Genomic DNA, 22055 nt, shown 5'->3' with positions numbered 1-22055 from the left:
CTAATCTTTTTACGCACAAATTTATTGGCACAAATTAGAACCATACATATTGTACATATTGTCTTAAACATGTAATTTTTATATTGTAAATCATCTATACAGAAATAGGTATAAAATATGCAGTGTGCTTCAATGATATCTCTTTTATACTATTGTAAAAAAAAATTGAAAATAGTCTGATCATCTGTGACACAATCATGATATAAAATTATGTTAATTGTCCTTCATAGATAATTACACAATAGAATCAGAATACATCGCACAGAAAACTAATGGGTTTGTAAACGCGGATGCATCAGCTTTGCACTGGTTTCGTCAGATTTCAAAGCTGCTTGTGTTTTTTCTGAAAGTGATATGACTGATGGACATAATCGTGCAAAAGCAGTGCTTGTAGCAGATTTAAGTTGTTCACTTGCTTTAACTTGCTTTGTATTAGATGAGTTTTACTTACAAGATGTGTAAATAGTAATTAAATGTGGTCTTGTATATGTTCTATAAAAATATAGAGTAGTTTAAGATATACTGCTATTTTGGCATTGATGAAGATAGTTTAAATTTTTTCTATACCAATGAATTGTGTCACTTGTGACATGATTCCTGTTACACATTACATATAGTCACTTTCATATCAACATGTTTTTCAATAATGTTATGTGTAATCAAAAACAATGGAGTAGCAGTATCGACTAATTAAAAAGTGAACTTTGTTAAACGACAAAACCAGAATTTTGTAGAACACTAGACTTTACAACATTTATCAAACAATCATTGTATTACAAGTGATCAAAGTCCTGCATAATGAATTATAGAAACTGCTAGGCTAATATCTGCACGATAAATGGATTTTCAATTAGTGCTTTTACATTTTACATGAAGCTGTAAAGTAATATGTATCGTTCAGATCCAATTCTATTAAATTCAATGTCATAGGCCATAGTTATTAAATATCAATGGCAGAGATTCTTGATGTTAGCAATGGCATATTTTAAAAAAGAGGAACTCTGTCCTTACATTTGGTCAGTCAATGATGACAAACTTATACAAGTATAAATATAAATACAGAAAATTGGAAAAACTTTAGGAGTCATAAGAAAACGCCATTCTGCAAAATCTCTGTTGTATACAAATACGATAGGAACAGTTTGAATGAGAAATATAGATAATAGAACATCGTTAAATTATTTTCTTGACGTAGAGATGCATGATGACCTTAGAGAATGCTACAGGAACTCTTCTCCCGGAAAGGATTTGACTTCTGCGATGAGAAGCCAACGAGTAGGCAGTCTTCCTGTTCGTGCTCCGTTATGTACTTCATGATATCTTCGACAGCTTTACTGACGGTGATTCTTTTGAGCGCGGCCTCACGGCGCAACTGCTCAGTCACTTGACGTTGCTGTTGTAAATTTGTGATCACCATGTCCATAACAGCCGTGTCCGAGAGGCCTATTTTTGGGCGTGGTCACAACACTTGAAAGAAGAAATAACGGCCTTTATGGCCTAGGAAGCACAACCCTTAATTAGGGACGCTCACAAACAATACAGTGGGATACACTGTACACCGACTGCTCACAGTTCTTATATAGTGTTCGAAATCCTTCTAGAATTTACTTTATAAGTTTAAATTTGACTGAGTCAAAGTAAACTGCAAGTTTTTAGGTTCACAGCGCTAACAATTAATGGCTGATTGTCGTTTTCCTGCAAGGTCGATACAAATTAAGTTTTTCGATTACACAGCTGACATCCGGTTGTTGTGAAAATCGATTTAGCGCTACAACAAATTTTTCCCAAAATGCTATAACTGTTTTAAAGTCGGCAAAAGAAATTTATTAATACAGAGAATATATCAATTAACGAATTGAATTTATCGTACTGAATCGTTTAAAAACAATAAGTTTTATGTCGAATAATTTGTTAAATTATCCCTTTCATTGTTGGAATATCGATTTTCGATTCGAGAATCTCGAATGTTGATATGAGTGAACGTCTTGCTCGTGGGAAAGTAACTACGGATTGTCGAACAGTAGTACATGTGACGGTGTGATTTTCTGAAATTCTCAAAAAAATGGCTTTACACGTACCAAAAGCGCCTGGTATGGCTCAAATGTTAAAGGATGGAGCTCGCGTGAGTATTATTTGACATTTACTTTCGTATCTCATCGTGTTAAAAGTGTTTGAGCCTTAAACAATTACCGGCAAGGATGACTGATCTCTTGTGGGGGCGGCCACCGAGAACATTCTGTAGCGACGTCGCCTTTTATGGATAAAATTTTGGATAAAATGTCATACGATGCAATAGTTTTACAAGATACATTGTTCATGTTAGGATGTCATATATTTATCTTTTTGATTGGTATATAATTTTCTTGATACTTTGCCATGCCATGAATGGAGTAGCATTAATAAATAAATTTAAGATCACGTGTATAAATTTTCCACACAAACATAAATTACATGCTTATATATTGTAACATATCTATTATTTTTGCCGGTTTTTAATAATAATTCTTGTTCATAGGCCAGGCATTAAATATTTTTGTTATTAAACAATGTTTGTAAAATATTGGCTAAATAAAAATATATCTTTTTATTCAACAGTATCTTTCTGGACTAGAGGAAGCTGTATATAGAAATATTGCGGCATGTAAACAATTTGCGCAAACTATCCGAACAGCGTATGGACCGAACGGAATGAACAAAATGATCATCAACCACATAGAAAAGATGTTTGTGACAAATGATGCAGCAACAATTATTAAAGAGCTTGAAGTAGAGCATCCAGCTGCCAAATTGATGGTGCTTGCAGCAGAAATGCAGGAAGCAGAAGTGGGAGATGGTTCAAATTTTGTCATCATATTTGCTGGCGCTTTACTTGAAGCAGCAGAGGAACTTTTGCGTCTGGTATAAGATATTTATTAACAACAACAACATTCATTATGCTGTATAAATCATATGTATCTTTAACAAAGGTTTTTTTTTTATTTAGGGTATCACCCCGTCTGAAATTGTGGAAGGCTACGAATCTGCTTTGGAGAAGGCACAAGAGGTTCTTTCCACACTGATCGTTTACGAGATCAAAGATTATCGTAATTTGGAGCAAGTAAAGAAGGGAATCAAGACGTCGATAATGAGCAAACAGTATGGCAACGAAGACCTTCTAGCTTCACTTATTAGTCAAGCCTGTGTTTCCATTCTCCCAGAGAAGACAACATTCAATGTAGACAATGTTCGCGTCTGCAAGATTCTTGGTGCAGGATTAAACTCCTCGCAGGTAGTTCAGGGTATGGTGTTCAAACGTCAAGTCGAAGGTGACGTGACAAAGAAGACAAGTGCAAAGATCGCAGTGTACACGTGTGCCGTGGATGTAATGCAGACTGAAACTAAGGGCACAGTTTTGATCAAGAATGCGGATGAACTCATGAAGTTCTCCCGTGGCGAAGAATCCTTGCTGGAATCACAAATAAAATCAATTGCTGACTCAGGTGCCTCAGTTGTAGTCTCCGGTGGAAAATTCGGCGATATGGCTCTTCATTACATGAACAAATACAACCTGATGGCTGTCCGTATTCCCAGCAAATTCGACATACGGCGATTATGCAAGGCTGTGGGTGGTACCGCTCTGTCCAAGTTGGTTAGTGATCTTCTTAATGTTATCTTAATGTAATAGTCTAACAATAAGTAAGCTTATTTTAAATGTCCACCCTCGAAATTTCCCAGTTTCTTATGACTGACGTTATTCACAGATGCCACCAACCAAGGAGGAACTTGGATATGCCGACTCAGTTCATATTGACGAGCTTGGAGATACTAGCGTGGTGGTATTCAGGCTAGATGGAAATGAAAGTCGTATCAGTACTATTGTCATCCGCGGTTCAACAGAAAATTACATGGATGACATTGAAAGAGCAATTGATGACGGCGTGAACACGTTCAAGGGCATAACTAGAGATGGGCGGTTTGTCGCAGGTGCGGGAGCAACCGAAGTTGAATTGGCTGCACAGATTGCTGCGTATGCTGACACCCTACCTGGCCTAGAGCAATATGCTGTACGCAAGTTTGCATCGGCTCTCGAAACGTTCCCAAAAACGCTAGCAGAGAACAGTGGAAGTCGAGCTTCAGAACTTCTATCGAAACTGTACGCTGCACACAAAGAAGGCAAGAAAACTTACGGTTTTGACATTGATGTAAGTATTAGACGAGTCTGACATTATTCTGGCAAGATTACACTTTTATACTTACTGAGAATATTTGTTATATGCAATTATGTTGTTGCAGGGCGACTCTGCTTCCCTTATTGATTCCGTTGAGGCTGGTATTCTTGATTTGTATCTAACGAAAAATTGGGCCTTGAAATATGCAGTCAATGCTGCGTGCACGATTCTAAAAGTAGATCAGATAATCATGGCGAAACGTGCAGGCGGTCCTAAACCGCGGGCTGGTGGTGCGAATAGTGATGACGAGTCATAATTTCAAAAATATCATTATTTTTCAATGCATTATTTACCATCACTTGTAACCTTCATTATTTAATCAGTCGTATTTCGCGCTGATAGATAAACATTCACGGACTCTGTCTGGACGTTCACGCTTTCTTAACATTTAACACGCCACATGCGCCATTATACAACAATTTGTACGAAGACTTATTCTGTAGGTAGGATAACTGCGTTTCTACCATTTGTATTCTCAATATGATACGGTTAATTCATTATCTCGAAATATTTAATGTTCAATAAAATTTCTTCATTCGTAAATGATTTTTGTGTCATTTTTTATTTGCAAAATATATCATTTATAACACAAAGAATATACATTACATATATCACGATATATAGCTTATTAAGTACTTTAAATCCGATTGTAACATGCACATACAGCTCACAATTTAAACTAAACAAATATGCACGTTAATTACACAGTGATAAATATACAAATTGGACTAAAATTAGAATTTTATTGCTTTCGTTTTCGAAATATGCCTCTCCCTCGCTTGGAAGATTCTCGAGGGTTCTGAACGCCTGCATCCTTCACTGGTAGAAATTTATCATGTAGCGCATTGTACAACAGCTTAGCATCGTTCGTATTACTCAACATATCAGTAAGTTCCTCCTGAATATAATGAAAATTAGTTACATTCAATCGATTGTCACTATGTTTGTCGTCTGTAAAAATTACCATAGTCAAATTAACAAGATGATCCAGTGATTTGCCTTTATTCAATATTACACGTAAATTCTTGGAATGAACACCGGGTAATTTTGCGAGAAAATCCTGCACATGAGAATTATATTTCTCTACCATGATTTCTTTGTCTTCGGTGTTTTCATCCATTCCAATTTGTGCTGCTTTATTTCCATCTGGCTGTTCGCGTCCTTGCTGTGGTCAATAATATAGACTAATCAAAATAATTAAATAATATATCAATTATATCTCAAAACTTTGGTTTCATTCAGCCTCGGAAAAAATTTAATAAAACTACAATGTTTCGTTCTTTTTCGGGTTTCATTACACAAATTACCTTCAGTTCTTCAAAAAGTTGCGCCGTAGCATGTGGACTTGGCGACCAGACTAATTTCAGTCTAGGAAAATGTAACGTGAGTAATTGTAATTTTACTGTTATATCCGTATTTTTCATATCTTTGCTAATGTAGTAGTGTCCCTGGAACAGTATAATATTTCTTGATATATCTAGTAATGTAGTAACGATATATATAGTAATGTAATTGTTTTATATTATTAATGCACGAACTATTCCATTGAAACAAAGCAAATATAACACTGACCTGAAAACAAAATGGTTTGTTTGGATCAAATTCTATAAGTAACATTGGTTTGGTATAGTGTCGAGTCATAGCAACTGCTTGATTGTACAATCTGCCTGAATTTAAGGAGCCAATCAGATCAGAGATGCTTTTCCGTTCTACACAGATTTCCGGTGATAAAATGTAATCACCAATCTGAAATTAATGTATCGGTAAGAACATGCTTCTCGAAAGTTGTACATAAACGTTTTTGATCATCAAATTGAAAAGGTACCAAAAGCTGCACTGGCTCTATCTCTATCCCACGTTTATGTAAGAGAGCTGGCAATTCGCTTCTAAATTCCCTCATATCAACGATTACTCTCTCTTCGACTTTAGTATTATCCCCTTGGATCCCCCCTTTTCGTGTATTTTCAGCATCTTCAAATGCACTGCCTGATTCTCTTATAAGAGCTAAACATTCGTCGGATTTCCCATCTTGATCTGCAGGGACTACCATTGTCTGCAAAATAAAAACTTTATTATTTATATTGTTAATTACGTTATGTTAATATGGACTGGATTAAACTCACTGTTTTTGTATTAATCAACATATCGAAAGCTTCTTTTTCTCTACGCAAAGATGTAAGATATGCCTGTTCTTCTACAGATCCACCATAGATCAAGAAATACACATTCAATTGTATCGATGGATTGTTGTTCTGATATGCCTGCAAAACACGTAATAGATATTCAAATAAAATGTAGAAGAAATTATTAAAATGAATAACAATGTGAGCCTCCTTGGTACCTCGAGTTGCCTCACGGCTGAAATATCTGCAGCATACATGACAATGTAACGAGGCACCTTTTCTGAAAGTATTCTTTGCAAAGCCATTGGATCGCCATGTTTTTTCAGTGATTGTACAATGACTATAGGTAAATTAGGAGTTCCAATAGCAGTCAAATCGATATCAGCAAGCTACAATAGTGTTACACAAAATATTTTTTTATCGTTGCATGAGTACCAGGTATCAGTATCACAGTACAGTAATTGGTTGTTTGCAACAATTTTGAAATAAAAATTACCTCTGAACAATCGTCGAAATAATCTTGACATAGTGGTTCACCTTCCACAACATCAGATTGATTTGTTCCTGAGGGTTTTTGTGACAATGAAAGTACATAGCTCTCTTTGGTCTCTTCTTCGTTGTCTGTGTCCTTCGATTCTATACCATCATTTTTTGATAAACTGTAAAAAGGGTCCTTCAATTTTCCGAAAAATCAACTCAAAGATCAATGATCGTATAATATTTTATACATTGTCAAAAAATTACAAGATCATGTACATATATCCTGACTTACTTATCTTTGCTAGTTTTATTCAGCGACTGCAATTTTTCAGCTTTCAGACTCAAATATTTTGTAGCACCCATAGTCAAATATTTTTTCACTTGATCACACGTATTACGATCTTGCACGAGAATTAATACTGTATCAACCTTTTCATCAGTTTTCTGTTTCACGATATTATCTTGAATTTCTCTTAGTATTTCGGATAAAGCACTCCACTTGGGACATGGCTCTGGCTTCAATTCTGTATAAGAAATTTATGTTGTATACGTTTAAGAAAATTGTTGCAAGAATATTACCTTTTTTATTATCATACACTCTGTCCCTTGCATAGGCCACAAGATTTTCAACAGTATCCAAGAGAAGCCACCCGCTGCTATTCATTGCATAATCCGTAGTTCGCAATCGATAAAACTTTTCATAGAATGAAACTGAATCCTCGTGAGTTAAACATCTATAAAAGTTGCGTTGTAAGTTATTATATTGTTTAATGCAACGCTGCAAAATTAGATAAATTATATTGAAAGAGAGTCACTTACATTAGAAGTGAACGTAAAGTTTTAAGGTCTGCAATTAATTGTTTTGTTCGAAAACTGAGTTGATGCCAAATGGGATCCAGTTGAAGCTGCAGCTGCTTGTGAAATTTTTTAGCCATTGCATTTTCAGTTGTGATTTCATCCAAGTCGAGCTAAATAAATTAATCATGATGTTTATATTGTTAATTATTTCTATATTGTATATATATATACACAGATGTTGGAAAATATATTACATACATATTTGTTTGTATTCTTCAATTCCTTGACAATATAATTCATAATATCTAACAATGATGACTGAATTTTCAACATTTTAGGTGTAAGTTTCACGTGCAACTCAGTAACAACAATCTTAAATGAAGTAAACATGATTAAGTGAATAAGATATGAATAAAAATCAATAGGTTTCATAATATTTGCTTAATTACCTTATGTTTCGATAAACTACTGCTTACTGTGACATGAAATCGAGGCCACAAATATAAATTTTTGACAAACAACGTTTTCATGACTCGTTCAACCTGAGCAAATCCAATAGTAAAAGCCAGTGCTGAGTTTGTAAACGCTTTGATAAATCCAGTCTACAATAAATTTGTATGAAATTATACCAAACAAGTTGGGATTTCTAAGAGTAAAGAAAAATATATAGAAATATTCTTTACCTTATTATTTTGTCTGTAAAGACGAAGTGCAAATGCCTCTTGACATGCGTTTAGTATGGTATGAGCTCTGTATACTAACATCCCAGTAACCAGATGAATCGGTAATCGCTTTTTCAATAAATCAACAACCAAAATTCTACCAGATACAAACAAAACACCTCCCTCCAAATACATTAATTCCCTAGAATCGATATTCTCAATGAAAATGGTGTTTACGCTTTAAGCAAAACTTTTACTACTTACCGTTCATTAGATGGAAACTGTGCAGTGATAATGCGTGGTAAAAATTTTAAACCAACAGATCGAAGTTTTTCTATGAAATATTGTTCATCGTAATCTGTGGTGCCTAGAACTATAACTAGATTGCCTGGATCTGAATATACTTTCATTATATTCATGAACACAGTATCCAAACCCAAACCCCTGTAAGATATAACTTTTAAGACAAGTATTTCAATATTTTTCATTGCGATCATAGCTGTCAGCTTACTTGGCTGCAATAACTAAACCGTCTTCTTGGAGAACCTCCAGAAACATTTGATTCTCATATTCTAACATGATTGGATTGGAAAAAAATGTTTCTTATGTCACAAAAATATTGCTTGAAACAACAAATCCAGAAATGACCAAAGCCAGGTAGCAACTATTGATGAAGTTTCTTTCTATAATATTAAAATTTTGTAAGTATGACAGAATATTGCTCCTTTTACAAACAGTTTATATCCTAATTAATTTATTTTTATATAATAAAACTGAATTATAAATATACCTTAGACTCACGTTCTGTATCAAAATTACTACTGAGATTTTGTTCATCAATTTCAGCATCCCTCAATGTGACCACTCTATATACTAAAAGTGTATATTTGCTTAATTCATGAGATGGATGTCCATAAACACCGATACCCACAGGTCTTTTAAATCTACTAGATGACATAGAAATATCAATACTTTATATTATTCACATACTACAAGTGTTGAAGTTCAAGAGACAATTACCCCTGCGGTATATAAATTATATCTTCCCCACAAGTTGTAGACTGCAAACAATAATGTTCAGGTTCATAAGTTGGTTTGGTTGTTGACTGTGATACATACAAATCTGCATCACCAGTTCTGAAGGATTAAAAATTATTTGTACAAAATTTATAACAATTGCTTAACAAATAGAATCTTTGATCAATATAGATTAATAAACTCACTGGGATGTCAAAGATATCTTGACAAGACCGTCATACATTAGACTATAATATTTATAAGAACCACCTGGGACATCGTCACTAACATAATGTAGTAATTGTTCACTCTTTGTTACAATCTTGGACACCTGTATCTGTGAAATGAAAAGTAAACCTGAAACTAGGCAGACATAAATATTCCTTGGATATGATCTAATACAATCAATATATTCACATATAATTCTATGATATCAGAATTCCTTAATTGACAATAAGATAATTTCTAACACATACAACATTCTCAGCCGATTAGATTAATAATATGCGAATATACTTAAAGCAACAATAAGTGATTGAAAATGTTAAAAATCAGAATTTTTACGTAAATCTGACAAACTTAGAAACATCACGAATAAAATCATAACTGTAGAACGACATTAGCCCAAAACTTACCAGAAGCAGAATGAACAATATTTGTTTCATCGTACATTAAATATTATACTTGTATTAAGGTAAATACATTATTAGAAATAAAAACAGAGCATTACTTATATTTATTTTTCTTGAAACAGATGTATAAATAAAATAGATAATAGATGTTAGCAATTCTAGAACGATGGCAATTGGTCACCTAGCTTGACCTAGCTAGATCCTGCTAGACCCCTTCACTCGGCTATTCCGATTCCGTGTATTCCTATTGTTTTCCAAGCATGGAATGGCACTCTTATGCACCCAATAGGATTCAGAATCATCTTAAACAGAAATAATACTGTTTGTATCTTCGGTAACTTTCTCGATCTGCATATTTTTATAATAGAATATAATAATACAACGGATTAATGTTTGACGTTGAGAAGAAGCATTGATTAAGTGGCTTAATACGAAATCTGACGCAATAAATTAACCCAGCAATCGCGCGCGCCAAAAGAAGAAACGGGGAAACGGATTTCACAGCGCGGTGCAATCTACTGGGTTCTCCAGCACAGGTTCCTGTGCGGGTTCCTTGGGGTTCCTGGATAACTGGTTGCAATTTATGAGAAGATCAAGGAAGGAAATTGAATGACGGGATTTTAGCATTAATTAAATTCCAAGGTATGAATATTTAAGGTATCCTAATTTATTTAAATATTTTTCTTTTCAAGACAGGCTATTCTTTTTCCATAGAAATGTCGGAGTCAGGACATACGACGATACGCAGCTCCCCTGAACCTGATCGCAAAGTAATTTGTGATCTTGGGAATGCCATTGCAACGCCAATTTCTCCTACTGCAAACTTACGATTGCTGACAACGTTAGCATCCAACTTGAAGAGTGCTGCTGATTGGAGTAATAGCAATAAAAGTCCACGTAGTAATTTGGAGTTATTCCATGAGATATCAGATTCTGATCCCTTGAAACTGTTGCCTAGGAAAGAAAAGTCTCTTGGACTTTTGTGTAATAAGTAAGTTGTATTATCTTAATACTTACTTTAGTATCTATTCAAGTTGTCTTTTATTCTTATTTTTTTTAGATTTTTAAGTCTCTATCCTTTAAATAAGGCCAATGATGTTCCAGAAGAAATTTCCTTAGACTGTACTGCCAAGGCACTTGGTACTGAAAAACGTAGAATATATGATATTATAAATATACTAGAAAGTCTTGAGATGGCCTCCAAAGTTGGAAAGAATCGATACCGCTGGCACGGGCAAAATGGTTTATCTGGTACTCTTGTTAAGCTGAAAGCAACAGCCATTAGACTTGGTCTTAGAGAACAAATACGTGAAATACAAAAAAATCATGGAGCATATGATGGACAATTCGATGAAGATTCATTGTCTTCTTTATTAGCAACACCACCGTTACAAGGTTCTTCATCTGATATTATAAAAGAAGACAAGAGCTTGGGATTGATGTGTCAGAAGTTTGTTATGCTTTTTCTTGTATCTCTAAAAGTAAGTAACAAGACAAATTACATGACTATTGTAATTACCTTACGATCATTCATGCAAACATCAATTTTGTCTGTTCCACAGAATGGTGTCATCAATCTGGATATAGCCGCTAAGGTTCTTATATCAGATTCAGATCGTACGCCGGAAGCGGGAGACACAAGTTTGAGATCTCGTTTCAAAACAAAAGTTCGTCGACTGTACGACATAGCAAACGTATTGACAGCAATTGGATTGATAGAAAAAGTTAGTACACGGGATAACACAATAAAGAAACCGGTATTTATTTATACTGGGCCTAACGTCGACTACGTGGATTTTGATGCAGGTAATTAAAAAAACGGTTTTTTTTTATACTCCAAGTCCTGACAGATAATCACAACATAGATATACTCTAATTGATTTGCATTTCTCGTTATAGAAACTCCCAAAAACGAAGGAAAGGCACTCTCCCTTTTAGGTACCCTGACACCTGTAAGAAGTGTTACTAAGATGTCACTTCCAAAACGCCTTTCAGAAGGTAGTAAATTACAGACGCGTAATAGATTTTCCTCAAGCAGCAACAACAGCAGCTACAACGGTAGTACACCAGTATACGATAGAAGAGAACCTAGGAAGAGAAAGTTATTTGGACCAGGTATATTATTAAAAAATTATCTACAAGTACCAAATTACTTAATAAGTTAAGTATCAATCACTTTTTCAGATGAATCTTTTATGAGAACTAAAAGTTCTCCATGTTTAGACACCAATGGACGTTCCTCGGAACGTCTCAATGATTCAATTCTAAGAGTCGCTGAAATGGAACTAAAAAAATTGAGATCATCCGAGAGGACAAAGCCAAAGGTCTGTACAAAACTCTTTCCTAGGCACAATTCGGATTCCTGTATATCTGCCACACAAATCATTCCCAACATACAGAACTATTCAAATGGTTCCACATCCAGTTTGAACTCTCTGCTGTATGACCAGTCTGGTTCAAAGGTTCAGTCAAATTCTACCGCTCTGGTATTACTATCAAGCAAAGAGAATTTACATGAAAACAATCAACACTATATTGTCACAACGGAAACAATGAAAAGTGCTGCAAATGTTGAGATATCACCTAGACCAGACTCTTCTCAAGTGCGTACAATACATCCGCAAAGAGAAGCTGAAGGATCGAAAACAAAACCTGCAATGCTGAAGATTCTGGATTACAATATTGTTTCACAGGTAAAAGACGCAACAAATGTATCCTACAAGTCTCCAGTGACAGACGTTTCAACGACCACGTCAAATATCAAGAAAATCGTGAAAAGAAGACCGTACAATGTACGATCTAACGTGAACTCTTTAAAATTAGTGAATTTGGCAAATTTTGATGCCAAGAAGTTAGTGCCTATTAAACCAAGTGATTTAAGAATTTCAGTGACAACAGTGTCGACACCGACGTCGACTGTGATAACACCATCACCATTGCCAACGGTTATTTTTGAGAGTCCTAACATTGGCAATGCTAGTTTTTCTATTCTTACTGGAATTCCTGCACAAGTGTTATCTCCTGGTGATACCTTTAAGGCTGTTAAAGTAGGTAACACTGTACAACTAGTCCAAGTGTACGATGACTCCAGTAAGGCTACTAATCATGGAAATATCACTATGGACTCCAGTTAACATTGGTGAATTCATTCGTAGAATTTAATGAAGTTACTGGTTAATGAATTATAATTACAATCAGATTATGCATTTTTTAAAGATAATTGCTAGCTCTAAAGCACAGCAGTGTGATATAATAGATTGTTATTATCTGTCACAGATGTATATGTTTATTTTATCAAGAGGAATCTGAAAGGTTTGAAAGAAATAAGGAGTAAAGGTTACTCTGAGAGTTGGCCAAACTGTTATGTAACTTTAAGTATTTATTAATGTTATATTTGTCATTGTTGAGAATGTGTAATATACGATATGAACTTCACGATCTATTGAGATGTATATAAAATTGTATTTATTTAGAACCTTCTCAGTCGTTACTTCTGATAATTTATTCAATATATGCTATGTAATCCTTCTACTTCCTTAAGATGACCAACATTAGGTTCTACTTGGATGGAATTAATTCTTAGCATTGTGTGTTGTATTCTGCAAACTGAAACCAAAAAAACCATATGTTCAATAACCAATCAATAATATTGATTATACTATTTATAAATGCTTACAGTTTATACGGCGGTATTGTTTCCTTTTTTTGAAGCGAAAATGGGTTTTAGTATGTGACGTAGTTTTTTCTATAACAGTAGCAATAATAGACACTAATTCTCTGTTCACAAGTGGCCTTCCTATTAGGGTGAAATCGGAGCCACCAACAAGTAAAACTTTTTCCAGCTTTAGCTTGTCACCCACTGTTGGAGGCCAATAGCCTTGGATGATAATAATATCATTTTCTGTGATTTTGAACTGTTTACCACAAACATGTACAACAGCAAAAAGTCGTCCTATGTTATTTGTGGATATTTGTTGATTTATTTGCTTCATCACATCTGAAAACAGTGTGTTTAATGTACTACGATTCATGAACAGCAATACATACAAAGTCCTGAATTAACCATCAGTCAATTTCAAGTCCTCTTCGGTAGTGTCAGGTACCTCCACTTGATAGTTTGGTACTTTTTCTATCCATGGAAGTCGCGTACGATAACCGGCTACTTGCGAGCCGGTTATTGCAATTGCTGAATGATCAAGAAAGTCCTAAATGAGGTTAGGTAATACAAGAAAAATATGCTTTCGCTTTAAATGAAATGTCAACATAAGAACCGAGACTCATAAGTTTTATGACAGACATTACAAACCTGGAGTGATCTGCTTGGAAAATAAGATATTTCGGGGAACATTTCTCAGAGAATTAACGGCCGCAGTGGCAAAAAGCCGTGAGAAGCTTGTAAACGCGGCCATCTTTAAAGAAGTACATACAAGGTATCGAACCCAATGAAACCCTTTCTAAAATAGGACAGTAAACATGTGCCGTAAGTCGTTTCTATAAGCCAATCAGAATTATACTCTTCGCTTTTTGGATGTTACGACTGGCTTGTAGAAAGATATGAGAAATGTGTGAAGCGGTTGTGCCACCATGAGTCTGCTGACGTATTATCTGGACTTTTAATGTATTCGTGCTAAGCAGTGCTAAGTCTATCCCGCTGCACAGTCGTACATATAATACGTAATAGAAGTATATTGGAGACAGCAGAGACTTTCCCCAATATCACGCGCGATTTACAATTTTTAATATTAATTATAGCGTGTGTCCACGATTCGAGCATTTGACCTGAGTTCTACTTCCCATTTCTTCGTAATTTCTTACTTCTGAACTTAAAAATGCAATGCTATACTAGTATCATCTGTCGAGAATCTGATGAAAATTATAAATAGGAAACAAACAAATAGTAAATACGAAGTACACGTAAGAACTGTTAGATGACGTTGAATTAGACTTCCGGAACTGAAACGAAGCAGACACTTTGCGTTCTACGACAGTTTGCAAATTTTTCATTGGTTCCGGTACGGCCGATGTAGGATGTTGAGTGTGTTTGTCGTTCGCTTCATTATTCAACGACTTTAGCAGGCGAGCAGTATAATCGCGAAAAAAGGCATTGCGAAAGTGAGAATCGATGAGTGATACGTGAACGTAATTTCATCGGTAGATATTGAAGAAGGGATTATTGGAGTGAAGCAGAAATGCAATTCTATAAGGAGAGGCTCCTGTCACCGGGACAGTTGAAACGGCTCACTGAGCATAAGTACAGCTGTACCAGTGTCAGCTTGCTTGACGGACTTCTTCAACCCTGGTGGGAATGGCTCGTCAGCAAGGTGCCACTTTGGCTCGCGCCCAATCTTATTACAGTTATCGGTCTTTTCGTCAACATTGCCACTACACTTGTCCTTGTATATTATAGTCCTGATGCTAAAGCTGAGGTATGTTGACAGGTTACGTTCTTATCATCACTTAATGTTATGATTACGATTAATGATCTTTTATGCTGTTTGCAACTTTTTATTTTTAGCTGTTACCTATTACATTGTTTCATGTTTTCAGGCACCACGATGGGCATGCTTTTTATGTGCCCTGGGCCTCTTTGTATACCAAAGCTTGGATGCTATAGATGGGAAGCAGGCTAGACGTACTGGAACGTCCACACCTTTAGGTGAACTCTTTGATCATGGATGTGATTCTGTTTCAACAGGTTGGTACTTCTATTGTATATTTTTTTTCTTAGATGCTCTTGGTTATTCGATATATGAATCTTTAACAGTTTTATTATTTCTTTCAGTATTTGTAGCTCTTTCTGCCTGTATTGCTGTACAGCTAGGACACTATCCAACTTGGATGTTTTTTCAATGTTTCTGTGCAATGACATTATTTTATTGTGCACACTGGCAAACTTATGTATCTGGTGAGTATTAATCCACTATGTAAATTTATAAAATTAAACACCAACAAAAACATTGATATAACATATCTTCCAGTAGCTCTGCAGATCAACCTACTTTCAGTCAAATACTATTTAACCCGTTCCGTTTTTGTTCCATAGGTTCATTGAGGTTCGGCAAAGTGGATGTCACTGAAGCTCAATTCACCATCATTGGAATTCATTTGGTCTCAGCCATATTTGGTCCTAGGATTTGGATGACAAAGGTTGTATCTGTCATAAACTTCTACACAATTGATCAATTATTGTTTTAAAAAATGTACTCGCAATGATACCCTATGAATTTTTAGTCCCTCGATTCTTGATCTACTCGCTAACGGCAACGTGATCGTAGAATAGGAACTGACAGGCGATAGTTCTCAATGTAATGAGCGCCATCATATTGGAGAATCAAATATCCGTGTAGGACCCTGAAAGGACTTGGCTCACGATTCTAACTAGAACATTTCTTCCAGATACCGTTCATACATGGTTTTGAATTTAGATATTTCATAGCAATCATAACCGTGGCGGGTGCATTATCAAGCTTAAACAATATGTTTTCCGTGATTTTCACCGGTGGAGTTGGCAAGAACGGTTCTACTGTGGCTGTAAGTTTCAATAGCTAGACTTTTCGGTTAGAGATGCAGAAACGGGAACTGCATGGCATGAGGAGGGGTGCTGAATTTACTTAATAGTTAACTTATTAATGGTTTATCTCATTCACCTTACGTACTGGATCATATGCTGCGAAATTCCCTATTGGTAAACGTCATGGAGTACTATGTTTGCCTGACATAATACCAAATCCATTCCACTTCTATTCTTCCTATACGTTGTCTTTTATTTTCTTCAATTTACTTTTTCTTTATTACTCTTTTCTCGAACAAACATCCTCCTGGCTAAGGATCCTACTTTCCTATGGAATTTGATAGCTTCTGGGAAACTATCATTGGGCTAATACGTATTCAGCGTTTCATTTCATACATTTATGTATATATTTTCTTTCTTACTGCTTATTATTTCTTTTTGTTTCTGGATTATACCATTGGACTTACTGATCCTTATTTACTCGTATCTGTCTCGGTATCCCCAAATTTTTTCTTTCAAGTGTATGAGAATTATTATTTCTCCTTTCATACCTTTTTTAAAATTCTTTTTGATAACAGAAGCCACGTTCCTCTGAGTCAATCATAAATAGCACTTGAAAGAAAATTTATTGGGTTGGCATGAAAGTAATGAGACACTTTAGAAAACTCGACACATGTCCTTTTTTGAATTAATTGTTTTTGACCATATTCTATTGTATGTACCCACAGAGTGGAAGTATCTAGAATGTTCTACAACATACTAGAATATGCTCAAAAACAATTAATTTGAAAAAAGGCATGTGTCGAGTTTTCTAGAGTGCCTCATTACTTTCATGCCAACCCAATATATTCTTGTTCTTCCTCCTACTATCTTTATTACCAGCGGCTTCCTCGTGCCTTAAAGTCGTTAGCCATATGCATGTTAACAAAGCAGAGTTAAATTTCGTTCACTAGTCAAGATAAAACAACACGACCACAGAAAGAACTGGCCTGTCGAATACGCCCATTGTATTATTAGCAATTTTACCCCTACGTTGCTCATATATTAAAACCTTTAATGTAGCACCTAACTTAGCTCATCTGCTCCATTTACTCCGGAGTGAAATTTTCGTTATTAGATCTACACCTAGACAAAACATTACATAATATGATTGAATTATACAAAATTATCATGCGTAAAACGTAGGACATGTAATATTCTTTAGTCCGTCTGCCGTGTTATCACATGTTGCTCAAATTGCATTTCCCGAACAGAGCGATCAGGTGTCACTACATCAATAAATCTGGAGTAGTCATAACAAAAAATTAAACTCATAATTATCTAAAAAAATAAAGAGCAAAACAGGCCATCACGTTTAAACAAATCCGATACCAAGAAAAGCTGTAAATATATTTATTGGAGCGGTTAATTAGTTGTCAATTATATCTTTAGTTTTCATTTTTTGTGACCATGGCTCTAGCTTTATTGAAAAGACGTAATGTAGTGTTCAAAGTCATTGAAATGCCTTCTTATCTAATTGGCAGAAATTTCTTCAATTTGTTTAGATCCCCCTGCTAGGAGTTGGCACTCTCAGTAACTTCGTAGCTGTTATAGTTTACATGGGCTACGTTCACGTGTTCCTTGAATTCTGTAAGGTTTTTGAGTCCGGCGGTGTCGGCAAAAATGGCTCTACCATTGCTGTAAGTCAACAGGAGCAACCGCTAAAATAGAAACGAAAAGATATTGGCTGCTTCTGTAGAATAAAAAACATAACAATTCTCTCTCATTTATCTACGCCTTTTTATATATCTCTCTCTTTTAGCGTCGCGGCGCTGCGCCCACATGACGCTTTGACTTGTATTATAATTGATGCGGTTCCCTATGCTTCCTCACATCTACTTCTAGATACTGCTAACCGGTTATCGTTACCTACGTCGATTTAGAAACACTTCTATTCTTGTGGAAGCCTCGGCTACGTTGGCTTTCCTTCTCTTGGTTAAGTTGGCTGGATTGTAGGGAGGTTCTCTTTGTAATTTTCTTTCTGGTTAAACAGAGCGTTGAATCCTATTACTCGTCACTCCTACCAAATATTATCCGACACTTTATTTCTTGTTTCCCTTTCCAATACATCGACTGTAGTGACTAACTGTACCGTGTTTCATTATTTCGATTATGCAGTTGCCATATACTGGCACAGAGGTGAAGGTCTTTCCATTATGGGCTGCTGTGGGGATCGCCGTTTTACTAGCATATAGCAGCATTTCCGTGATTCTCGCCGGTGGTGTTGGAAAGAACGGTTCGACTGTTGCAGTAAGTCAGATAATAGAGATAGAATACGGTCTTCTTGATTAGCTATCTGTTCTTTTCCGTTCTTCGTATTCAATGTTACGTTTTTTTTATTCTATCTCTTTTATGTCTACATTGTAGTTAAGTCCTCTTCTTTGTTCTATTGATTTAACTTTACAGTCGACACATTTATTGCACTCTATGCATTGCTTTTATTCACCTTTGTATTACTGCTTTATACCTATGATTATGCCTTCTCTTTTCAATCCATCCTACTTTATTTCCATAATTTGGGTAAAACTTCTTCTTACCAAGTACTAAGTTATTAATTCTGACAAATCAGCATGTTGCATGGTATGTAGATGTTTTGTTTTTATTTTTTCTTTCTGATATAGACAGGTCTCTCAATAGTGAACATGCACTTTTATCCCTCCAGTGTCATTTTCAATGCATGTGATGCAGCTAAGGACATTCTGTTATTGTCACTAGAGAACATCTTATTCGGTGATCTCTTTTTGGTCATTGCAGCAGTAAATTACTAGATATATACACTATTGAGAAACATGACTGTATTACTTTTGATTAAAACGAAAATTGTCTCTTACTTTTTTAATGACACTAATAGTTTGCCATAAATGCAGATGACAGGGTGCCGCATATAAGGAATTCTGTTTCAGGGAACATCAGTATTGTCACCGATAATTCCATTCAGTTTTGTGGTGGTGCCAGCATTCATAATATACCGAAAAAGCACTGAATATGTCTATGAAAATCATCCCGCTCTTTACATACTTGCCTTTGGAATGGTTGCTGCTAAGGTGACAAATCGCCTTGTGGTAAGTAAACTATTGTCCAAACTCTCAAATAAACAATAATATCTTGTTCATTGTATACGGAAAAAATATAAGCTTCTTTTTTATCCAGGTAGCTCATATGACTAAGAACGAAATGCAATATTTGGACAGCTCACTGATTGGACCAGCAATGTTGTTTCTAAACCAATACTTCAATTTCTTTATCGATGAATATTACGTTCTCTGGCTCTGTTTTGTAAGTAGCTGTTACTGTCATAATAACAAACATAAACTGAACAAATGTTATGCTTACTCTCACAGATTTGGGTGACACTGGATCTCCTGCGCTACAGTGCTCAGATCTGCCTGGAGATTTGCGATCACATGAATATCATGCTCTTCAGGATACCAACAGGCGGTGGTGCTCAGCAGCGCAGTGGTTCCGGCGTAGGTATTAACACCAGTGGCGTCACCGGTTTCCACGTGTCAGGCTCATCAGAGAAAAATGGTACTAGCAGGTCCCAACGTACTAGGTCGTTAAAAAAGCACCATTAGGGAAGAACAGTCAGTGATAATGAATGTTGCCCTGTCGTTATTGCTTGGATGCACTAGGAGAGAACGAACTAGGAATACCCAAGTGTTGTAAAAAAAACATGAAAGGGAAAAGAAAAGAAATAAGGAGGAGAAACCGGTAGAATTTTTATCACGAAAATTCCCACCGATTTAATTATCTTGTAAATACATACCCAGCCGTAGCAAGAAGACGCGATTCATTCATTATCACGCGTTGCATTTTATGCTCACTTCTTGTCAGGTCGGCGTCGTGTCTCTTTCAGTCCGTTGGATCATTATTGTACAGACGCCGTCTGACCTCAGGTATTTTCAAAGGTTATAACAGGAGTGCCGAGACGAGAGCTTGTGTCAGAACAAATTGGTGATGGGTTGTCTTCCTGAGCGATTAAAACGCAAATACGCTTCTCTGTAATTTCATATGTTGGGGGCACGCATCATATAATCACTCTTAATCTTCCTTCATGCCACCTCAATCTTTCAATCTTTCTATACCGCCTTCAAATGCTTTCTTATCTTTCGTTCGTATCTTTTACTTTCTTTATCCCGTCACGACAATCCGCTCATTTTTATTTAGTTAACTGGTCTTTCAATGATAATACAATTGAGTTTTGGTTCTATTGCGTGCACAAGGGCCCTATCACCAATTTTTATTGTACAATGGATACGGCGCGACATCTTACCAAAATCGAGATAAATGAAAAATGTGCGAATGGTCGCATCGGTACATCAATAACTTGTATATGCCTGTGACGCGATCAATAATCATCTGTAATTGATCTATGAATAAATAAAAGTGATACGATGCTTGTTATAGGATATAATTCATGACGACACGAGACTCGCGTTAATACATTGGAGGGGATTAATTAAAAAAAAAGAAACGAAACACTAATAATACAAATCATATCGTTCTGCGCATCGTATCGCACCGTTATTACGCCGTATCATGCGGTATCATAAGACAGAGTTGATATATGTAACGCAGGATGTACTAGCCTCTCTAGAATCTGGCGCGTAGATGTAACGATAGTAACGTGTCTGTATTCTTATAATTCAAGGTGCAAAATACTTTTTAGAATTTTATATAAGAACGCAGGATTCGAGCATACATCATGATACTCTTGATGATTAACCGATAATAATGTGTATGCTAATAAAAAGCACGTTGTACGATAAAGAGAGAAGAAAAAAGAACTAAAAAAAGTGAAATCTGCTGATTCGTAAAAGACCTCATCCAAGTGAGCGCGATTGGTTCTTCTCTATCTTTCACCCAAAAACTTAAATCATCATTTATTATCGTCCTTCTCTTGTCTTACTTCCGTTTTATTTTCTGCTCTTACTTTTTTGTTCTCCTTATCGTTTTCTTTAACTCTCTGGCTTTCTGTTATTTTACCTATCTCTCCTTTCTCACTGGTGGATGATTCTTGCTTCAGTTATCTTAGGTGATAGGTTCCTCACAGTACAGTATTGTCATTTTATGTTGGCTGTGCATCTTCGCTCTCGCTTGGCTCTCACGTTAGTGTCAAGTAAACCTACGAAACAATGTATTTATTATTATTGACGATTAAGAATGACCACGATCTTATGAGCCACATCAAAATATCTTGAGACAAACTTTACTGCACTGCATTATATTTTTTGTTTTTTTTTGTGCTGTATTCGTTGGTATGCATGCAGAGTTTTGTTCGCAGTTCAGATGGTGATGGAACAAGAACCCCTGTTAGACGAGGAACATTACACGGGCTCGGACACCACCCTCGACCTTTGACATTCTTAAAATCTCGTTGACGTAGAGCAGCACCTCATCGTAACGAGACAAACAATGTGCGGGCAATAAATGAATTTTGATAAGTAATAACTAAGTTAGGGAATAGAAACAAGGATTAATGTCAGAAAAGGCATTTATTATTTAAAAAAAAATGAGCTGGACTTGTTCAATTGATCTCCCCCAATAGCACTACATTATTTTGACCTTTCACCCCCCCCCCCCCC

General features: G+C 35.8%; 6 protein-coding genes across 24 annotated transcripts; 3 read left to right on the top strand and 3 right to left on the bottom strand.

Moving 5' to 3' along the window:
* Window positions 1-4: 4 nt before the first annotated feature.
* Window positions 5-1762, bottom strand: LOC107269053 (guanine nucleotide-binding protein subunit gamma-1). The gene has a single exon (XM_015742480.2). It carries the CDS (start codon window positions 1421-1423, stop codon window positions 1211-1213), a length of 213 nt encoding a protein of 70 aa, XP_015597966.1. The 5' UTR covers window positions 1424-1762; the 3' UTR covers window positions 5-1210.
* A 157-nt stretch (window positions 1763-1919) lies between these two features.
* On the top strand, window positions 1920-4754 carry LOC107268996 (T-complex protein 1 subunit theta). The gene is made up of 5 exons (XM_015742367.2): window positions 1920-2122; window positions 2596-2898; window positions 2984-3628; window positions 3741-4181; window positions 4273-4754. The coding sequence occupies exons 1-5, from the start codon at window positions 2063-2065 to the stop codon at window positions 4462-4464; spliced, it is 1641 nt and encodes a 546-aa protein (XP_015597853.1). The 5' UTR covers window positions 1920-2062; the 3' UTR covers window positions 4465-4754.
* Window positions 4752-10101, bottom strand: LOC107269059 (DNA repair endonuclease XPF). Of its 4 annotated transcripts, XM_015742495.2 has the most exons (20): window positions 9924-10101; window positions 9495-9625; window positions 9292-9408; window positions 9073-9215; window positions 8783-8873; window positions 8536-8715; window positions 8293-8473; window positions 8059-8211; window positions 7868-7981; window positions 7631-7779; window positions 7391-7545; window positions 7104-7335; window positions 6828-6990; window positions 6550-6720; window positions 6332-6469; window positions 6034-6261; window positions 5781-5954; window positions 5516-5656; window positions 5173-5373; window positions 4752-5106 (listed from the first exon to the last, which is right to left on the bottom strand). In XM_015742495.2, exons 1-20 carry the CDS (start codon window positions 9951-9953, stop codon window positions 4951-4953), a joined length of 3048 nt encoding a protein of 1015 aa, XP_015597981.1. In that variant the 5' UTR covers window positions 9954-10101; the 3' UTR covers window positions 4752-4950. The 4 variants fall into 4 exon arrangements, with proteins under 4 accessions (XP_015597981.1, XP_024942375.1, XP_024942380.1 ...); XM_025086607.1 differs by lacking the exons at window positions 9292-9408; window positions 9495-9625; window positions 9924-10101 and having other exon boundaries at window positions 8783-8954; window positions 9062-9202; XM_025086612.1 differs by lacking the exons at window positions 9292-9408; window positions 9495-9625; window positions 9924-10101 and having other exon boundaries at window positions 8293-8428; window positions 8783-8954; window positions 9062-9202.
* Window positions 10102-10203: 102 nt separating this feature from the next.
* Window positions 10204-13362, top strand: LOC107268981 (E2F transcription factor-like E2FE). Of its 2 annotated transcripts, XM_015742355.2 has the most exons (7): window positions 10204-10562; window positions 10635-10911; window positions 10981-11401; window positions 11483-11726; window positions 11820-12035; window positions 12105-12244; window positions 12614-13362. In XM_015742355.2, the coding sequence occupies exons 2-7, from the start codon at window positions 10637-10639 to the stop codon at window positions 13052-13054; spliced, it is 1737 nt and encodes a 578-aa protein (XP_015597841.1). In that variant the 5' UTR covers window positions 10204-10562; window positions 10635-10636; the 3' UTR covers window positions 13055-13362. The 2 variants fall into 2 exon arrangements, with proteins under 2 accessions (XP_015597841.1, XP_015597824.1); XM_015742338.2 differs by having other exon boundaries at window positions 12105-13362.
* On the bottom strand, window positions 13280-14708 carry LOC107269042 (39S ribosomal protein L21, mitochondrial). Of its 2 annotated transcripts, none has more exons than XM_015742467.2 (4): window positions 14227-14708; window positions 13984-14125; window positions 13597-13917; window positions 13280-13526 (listed from the first exon to the last, which is right to left on the bottom strand). In XM_015742467.2, exons 1-4 carry the CDS (start codon window positions 14266-14268, stop codon window positions 13426-13428), a joined length of 606 nt encoding a protein of 201 aa, XP_015597953.1. In that variant the 5' UTR covers window positions 14269-14708; the 3' UTR covers window positions 13280-13425. The 2 variants fall into 2 exon arrangements, with proteins under 2 accessions (XP_015597953.1, XP_015597947.1); XM_015742461.2 differs by having other exon boundaries at window positions 13984-14106; window positions 14227-14466.
* A 211-nt stretch (window positions 14709-14919) lies between these two features.
* Window positions 14920-22015, top strand: LOC107269003 (choline/ethanolaminephosphotransferase 1). Of its 14 annotated transcripts, XM_015742419.2 has the most exons (11): window positions 14920-15346; window positions 15468-15615; window positions 15703-15825; window positions 15964-16067; window positions 16317-16451; window positions 17976-18110; window positions 18589-18720; window positions 19374-19532; window positions 19621-19746; window positions 19812-19998; window positions 21755-22015. In XM_015742419.2, the coding sequence occupies exons 1-11, from the start codon at window positions 15110-15112 to the stop codon at window positions 21829-21831; spliced, it is 1563 nt and encodes a 520-aa protein (XP_015597905.1). In that variant the 5' UTR covers window positions 14920-15109; the 3' UTR covers window positions 21832-22015. The 14 variants fall into 14 exon arrangements, with proteins under 14 accessions (XP_015597905.1, XP_024942431.1, XP_015597935.1 ...); XM_025086663.1 differs by lacking the exon at window positions 17976-18110 and having other exon boundaries at window positions 21760-22015; XM_025086671.1 differs by lacking the exon at window positions 16317-16451 and having other exon boundaries at window positions 15110-15346; window positions 21760-22015.
* The last annotated feature ends 40 nt before the right edge of the window (window positions 22016-22055 follow it).

Source organism: Cephus cinctus, unplaced genomic scaffold (genome assembly GCF_000341935.2).
Source record: "Cephus cinctus unplaced genomic scaffold, Ccin1 Ccin1_scaffold0068, whole genome shotgun sequence".
Taxonomy (NCBI): Eukaryota; Metazoa; Arthropoda; class Insecta; order Hymenoptera; family Cephidae; genus Cephus; species Cephus cinctus.
Note: the sequence above shows the minus strand (reverse complement) of the source record. Positions and strands in the feature narration are given on the sequence as shown.

What these genes read in the sequence shown, in the direction of transcription:
- LOC107269053 (XM_015742480.2), bottom strand. Translation starts at nt 1,423, where the DNA reads ATGGACATGGTGATCACAAATTTACAACAGCAACGTCAAGTGACTGAG.
- LOC107268996 (XM_015742367.2), top strand. Translation starts at nt 2,063, where the DNA reads ATGGCTTTACACGTACCAAAAGCGCCTGGTATGGCTCAAATGTTAAAG. An exon ending in GTACCGCTCTGTCCAAGTTG is followed by an intron (nt 3,629 to 3,740) that starts GTTAGTGATCTT and finishes CGTTATTCACAG; the next exon opens with ATGCCACCAACCAAGGAGGA. An exon ending in CTTACGGTTTTGACATTGAT is followed by an intron (nt 4,182 to 4,272) that starts GTAAGTATTAGA and finishes ATGTTGTTGCAG; the next exon opens with GGCGACTCTGCTTCCCTTAT.
- LOC107269059 (XM_015742495.2), bottom strand. Translation starts at nt 9,953, where the DNA reads ATGAAACAAATATTGTTCATTCTGCTTCTG. An exon ending in AATAAAACTAGCAAAGATAA is followed by an intron (nt 6,991 to 7,103) that starts GTAAGTCAGGAT and finishes CCCTTTTTACAG; the next exon opens with TTTATCAAAAAATGATGGTA. An exon ending in CAGCCGTGAGGCAACTCGAG is followed by an intron (nt 6,470 to 6,549) that starts GTACCAAGGAGG and finishes CGTGTTTTGCAG; the next exon opens with GCATATCAGAACAACAATCC.
- LOC107268981 (XM_015742338.2), top strand. Translation starts at nt 10,637, where the DNA reads ATGTCGGAGTCAGGACATACGACGATACGCAGCTCCCCTGAACCTGAT. An exon ending in CTTGGACTTTTGTGTAATAA is followed by an intron (nt 10,912 to 10,980) that starts GTAAGTTGTATT and finishes TATTTTTTTTAG; the next exon opens with ATTTTTAAGTCTCTATCCTT. An exon ending in TTTTTCTTGTATCTCTAAAA is followed by an intron (nt 11,402 to 11,482) that starts GTAAGTAACAAG and finishes TCTGTTCCACAG; the next exon opens with AATGGTGTCATCAATCTGGA.
- LOC107269042 (XM_015742461.2), bottom strand. Translation starts at nt 14,329, where the DNA reads ATGGCCGCGTTTACAAGCTTCTCACGGCTTTTTGCCACTGCGGCCGTT. An exon ending in TTCCAAGCAGATCACTCCAG is followed by an intron (nt 14,107 to 14,226) that starts GTTTGTAATGTC and finishes TTGATCATTCAG; the next exon opens with CAATTGCAATAACCGGCTCG. An exon ending in ACAATACCGCCGTATAAACT is followed by an intron (nt 13,527 to 13,596) that starts GTAAGCATTTAT and finishes TTTTGGTTTCAG; the next exon opens with TTTGCAGAATACAACACACA.
- LOC107269003 (XM_015742419.2), top strand. Translation starts at nt 15,110, where the DNA reads ATGCAATTCTATAAGGAGAGGCTCCTGTCACCGGGACAGTTGAAACGG. An exon ending in CTAGGATTTGGATGACAAAG is followed by an intron (nt 16,068 to 16,316) that starts GTTGTATCTGTC and finishes CATTTCTTCCAG; the next exon opens with ATACCGTTCATACATGGTTT. An exon ending in AGAACGGTTCTACTGTGGCT is followed by an intron (nt 16,452 to 17,975) that starts GTAAGTTTCAAT and finishes CAATTTGTTTAG; the next exon opens with ATCCCCCTGCTAGGAGTTGG.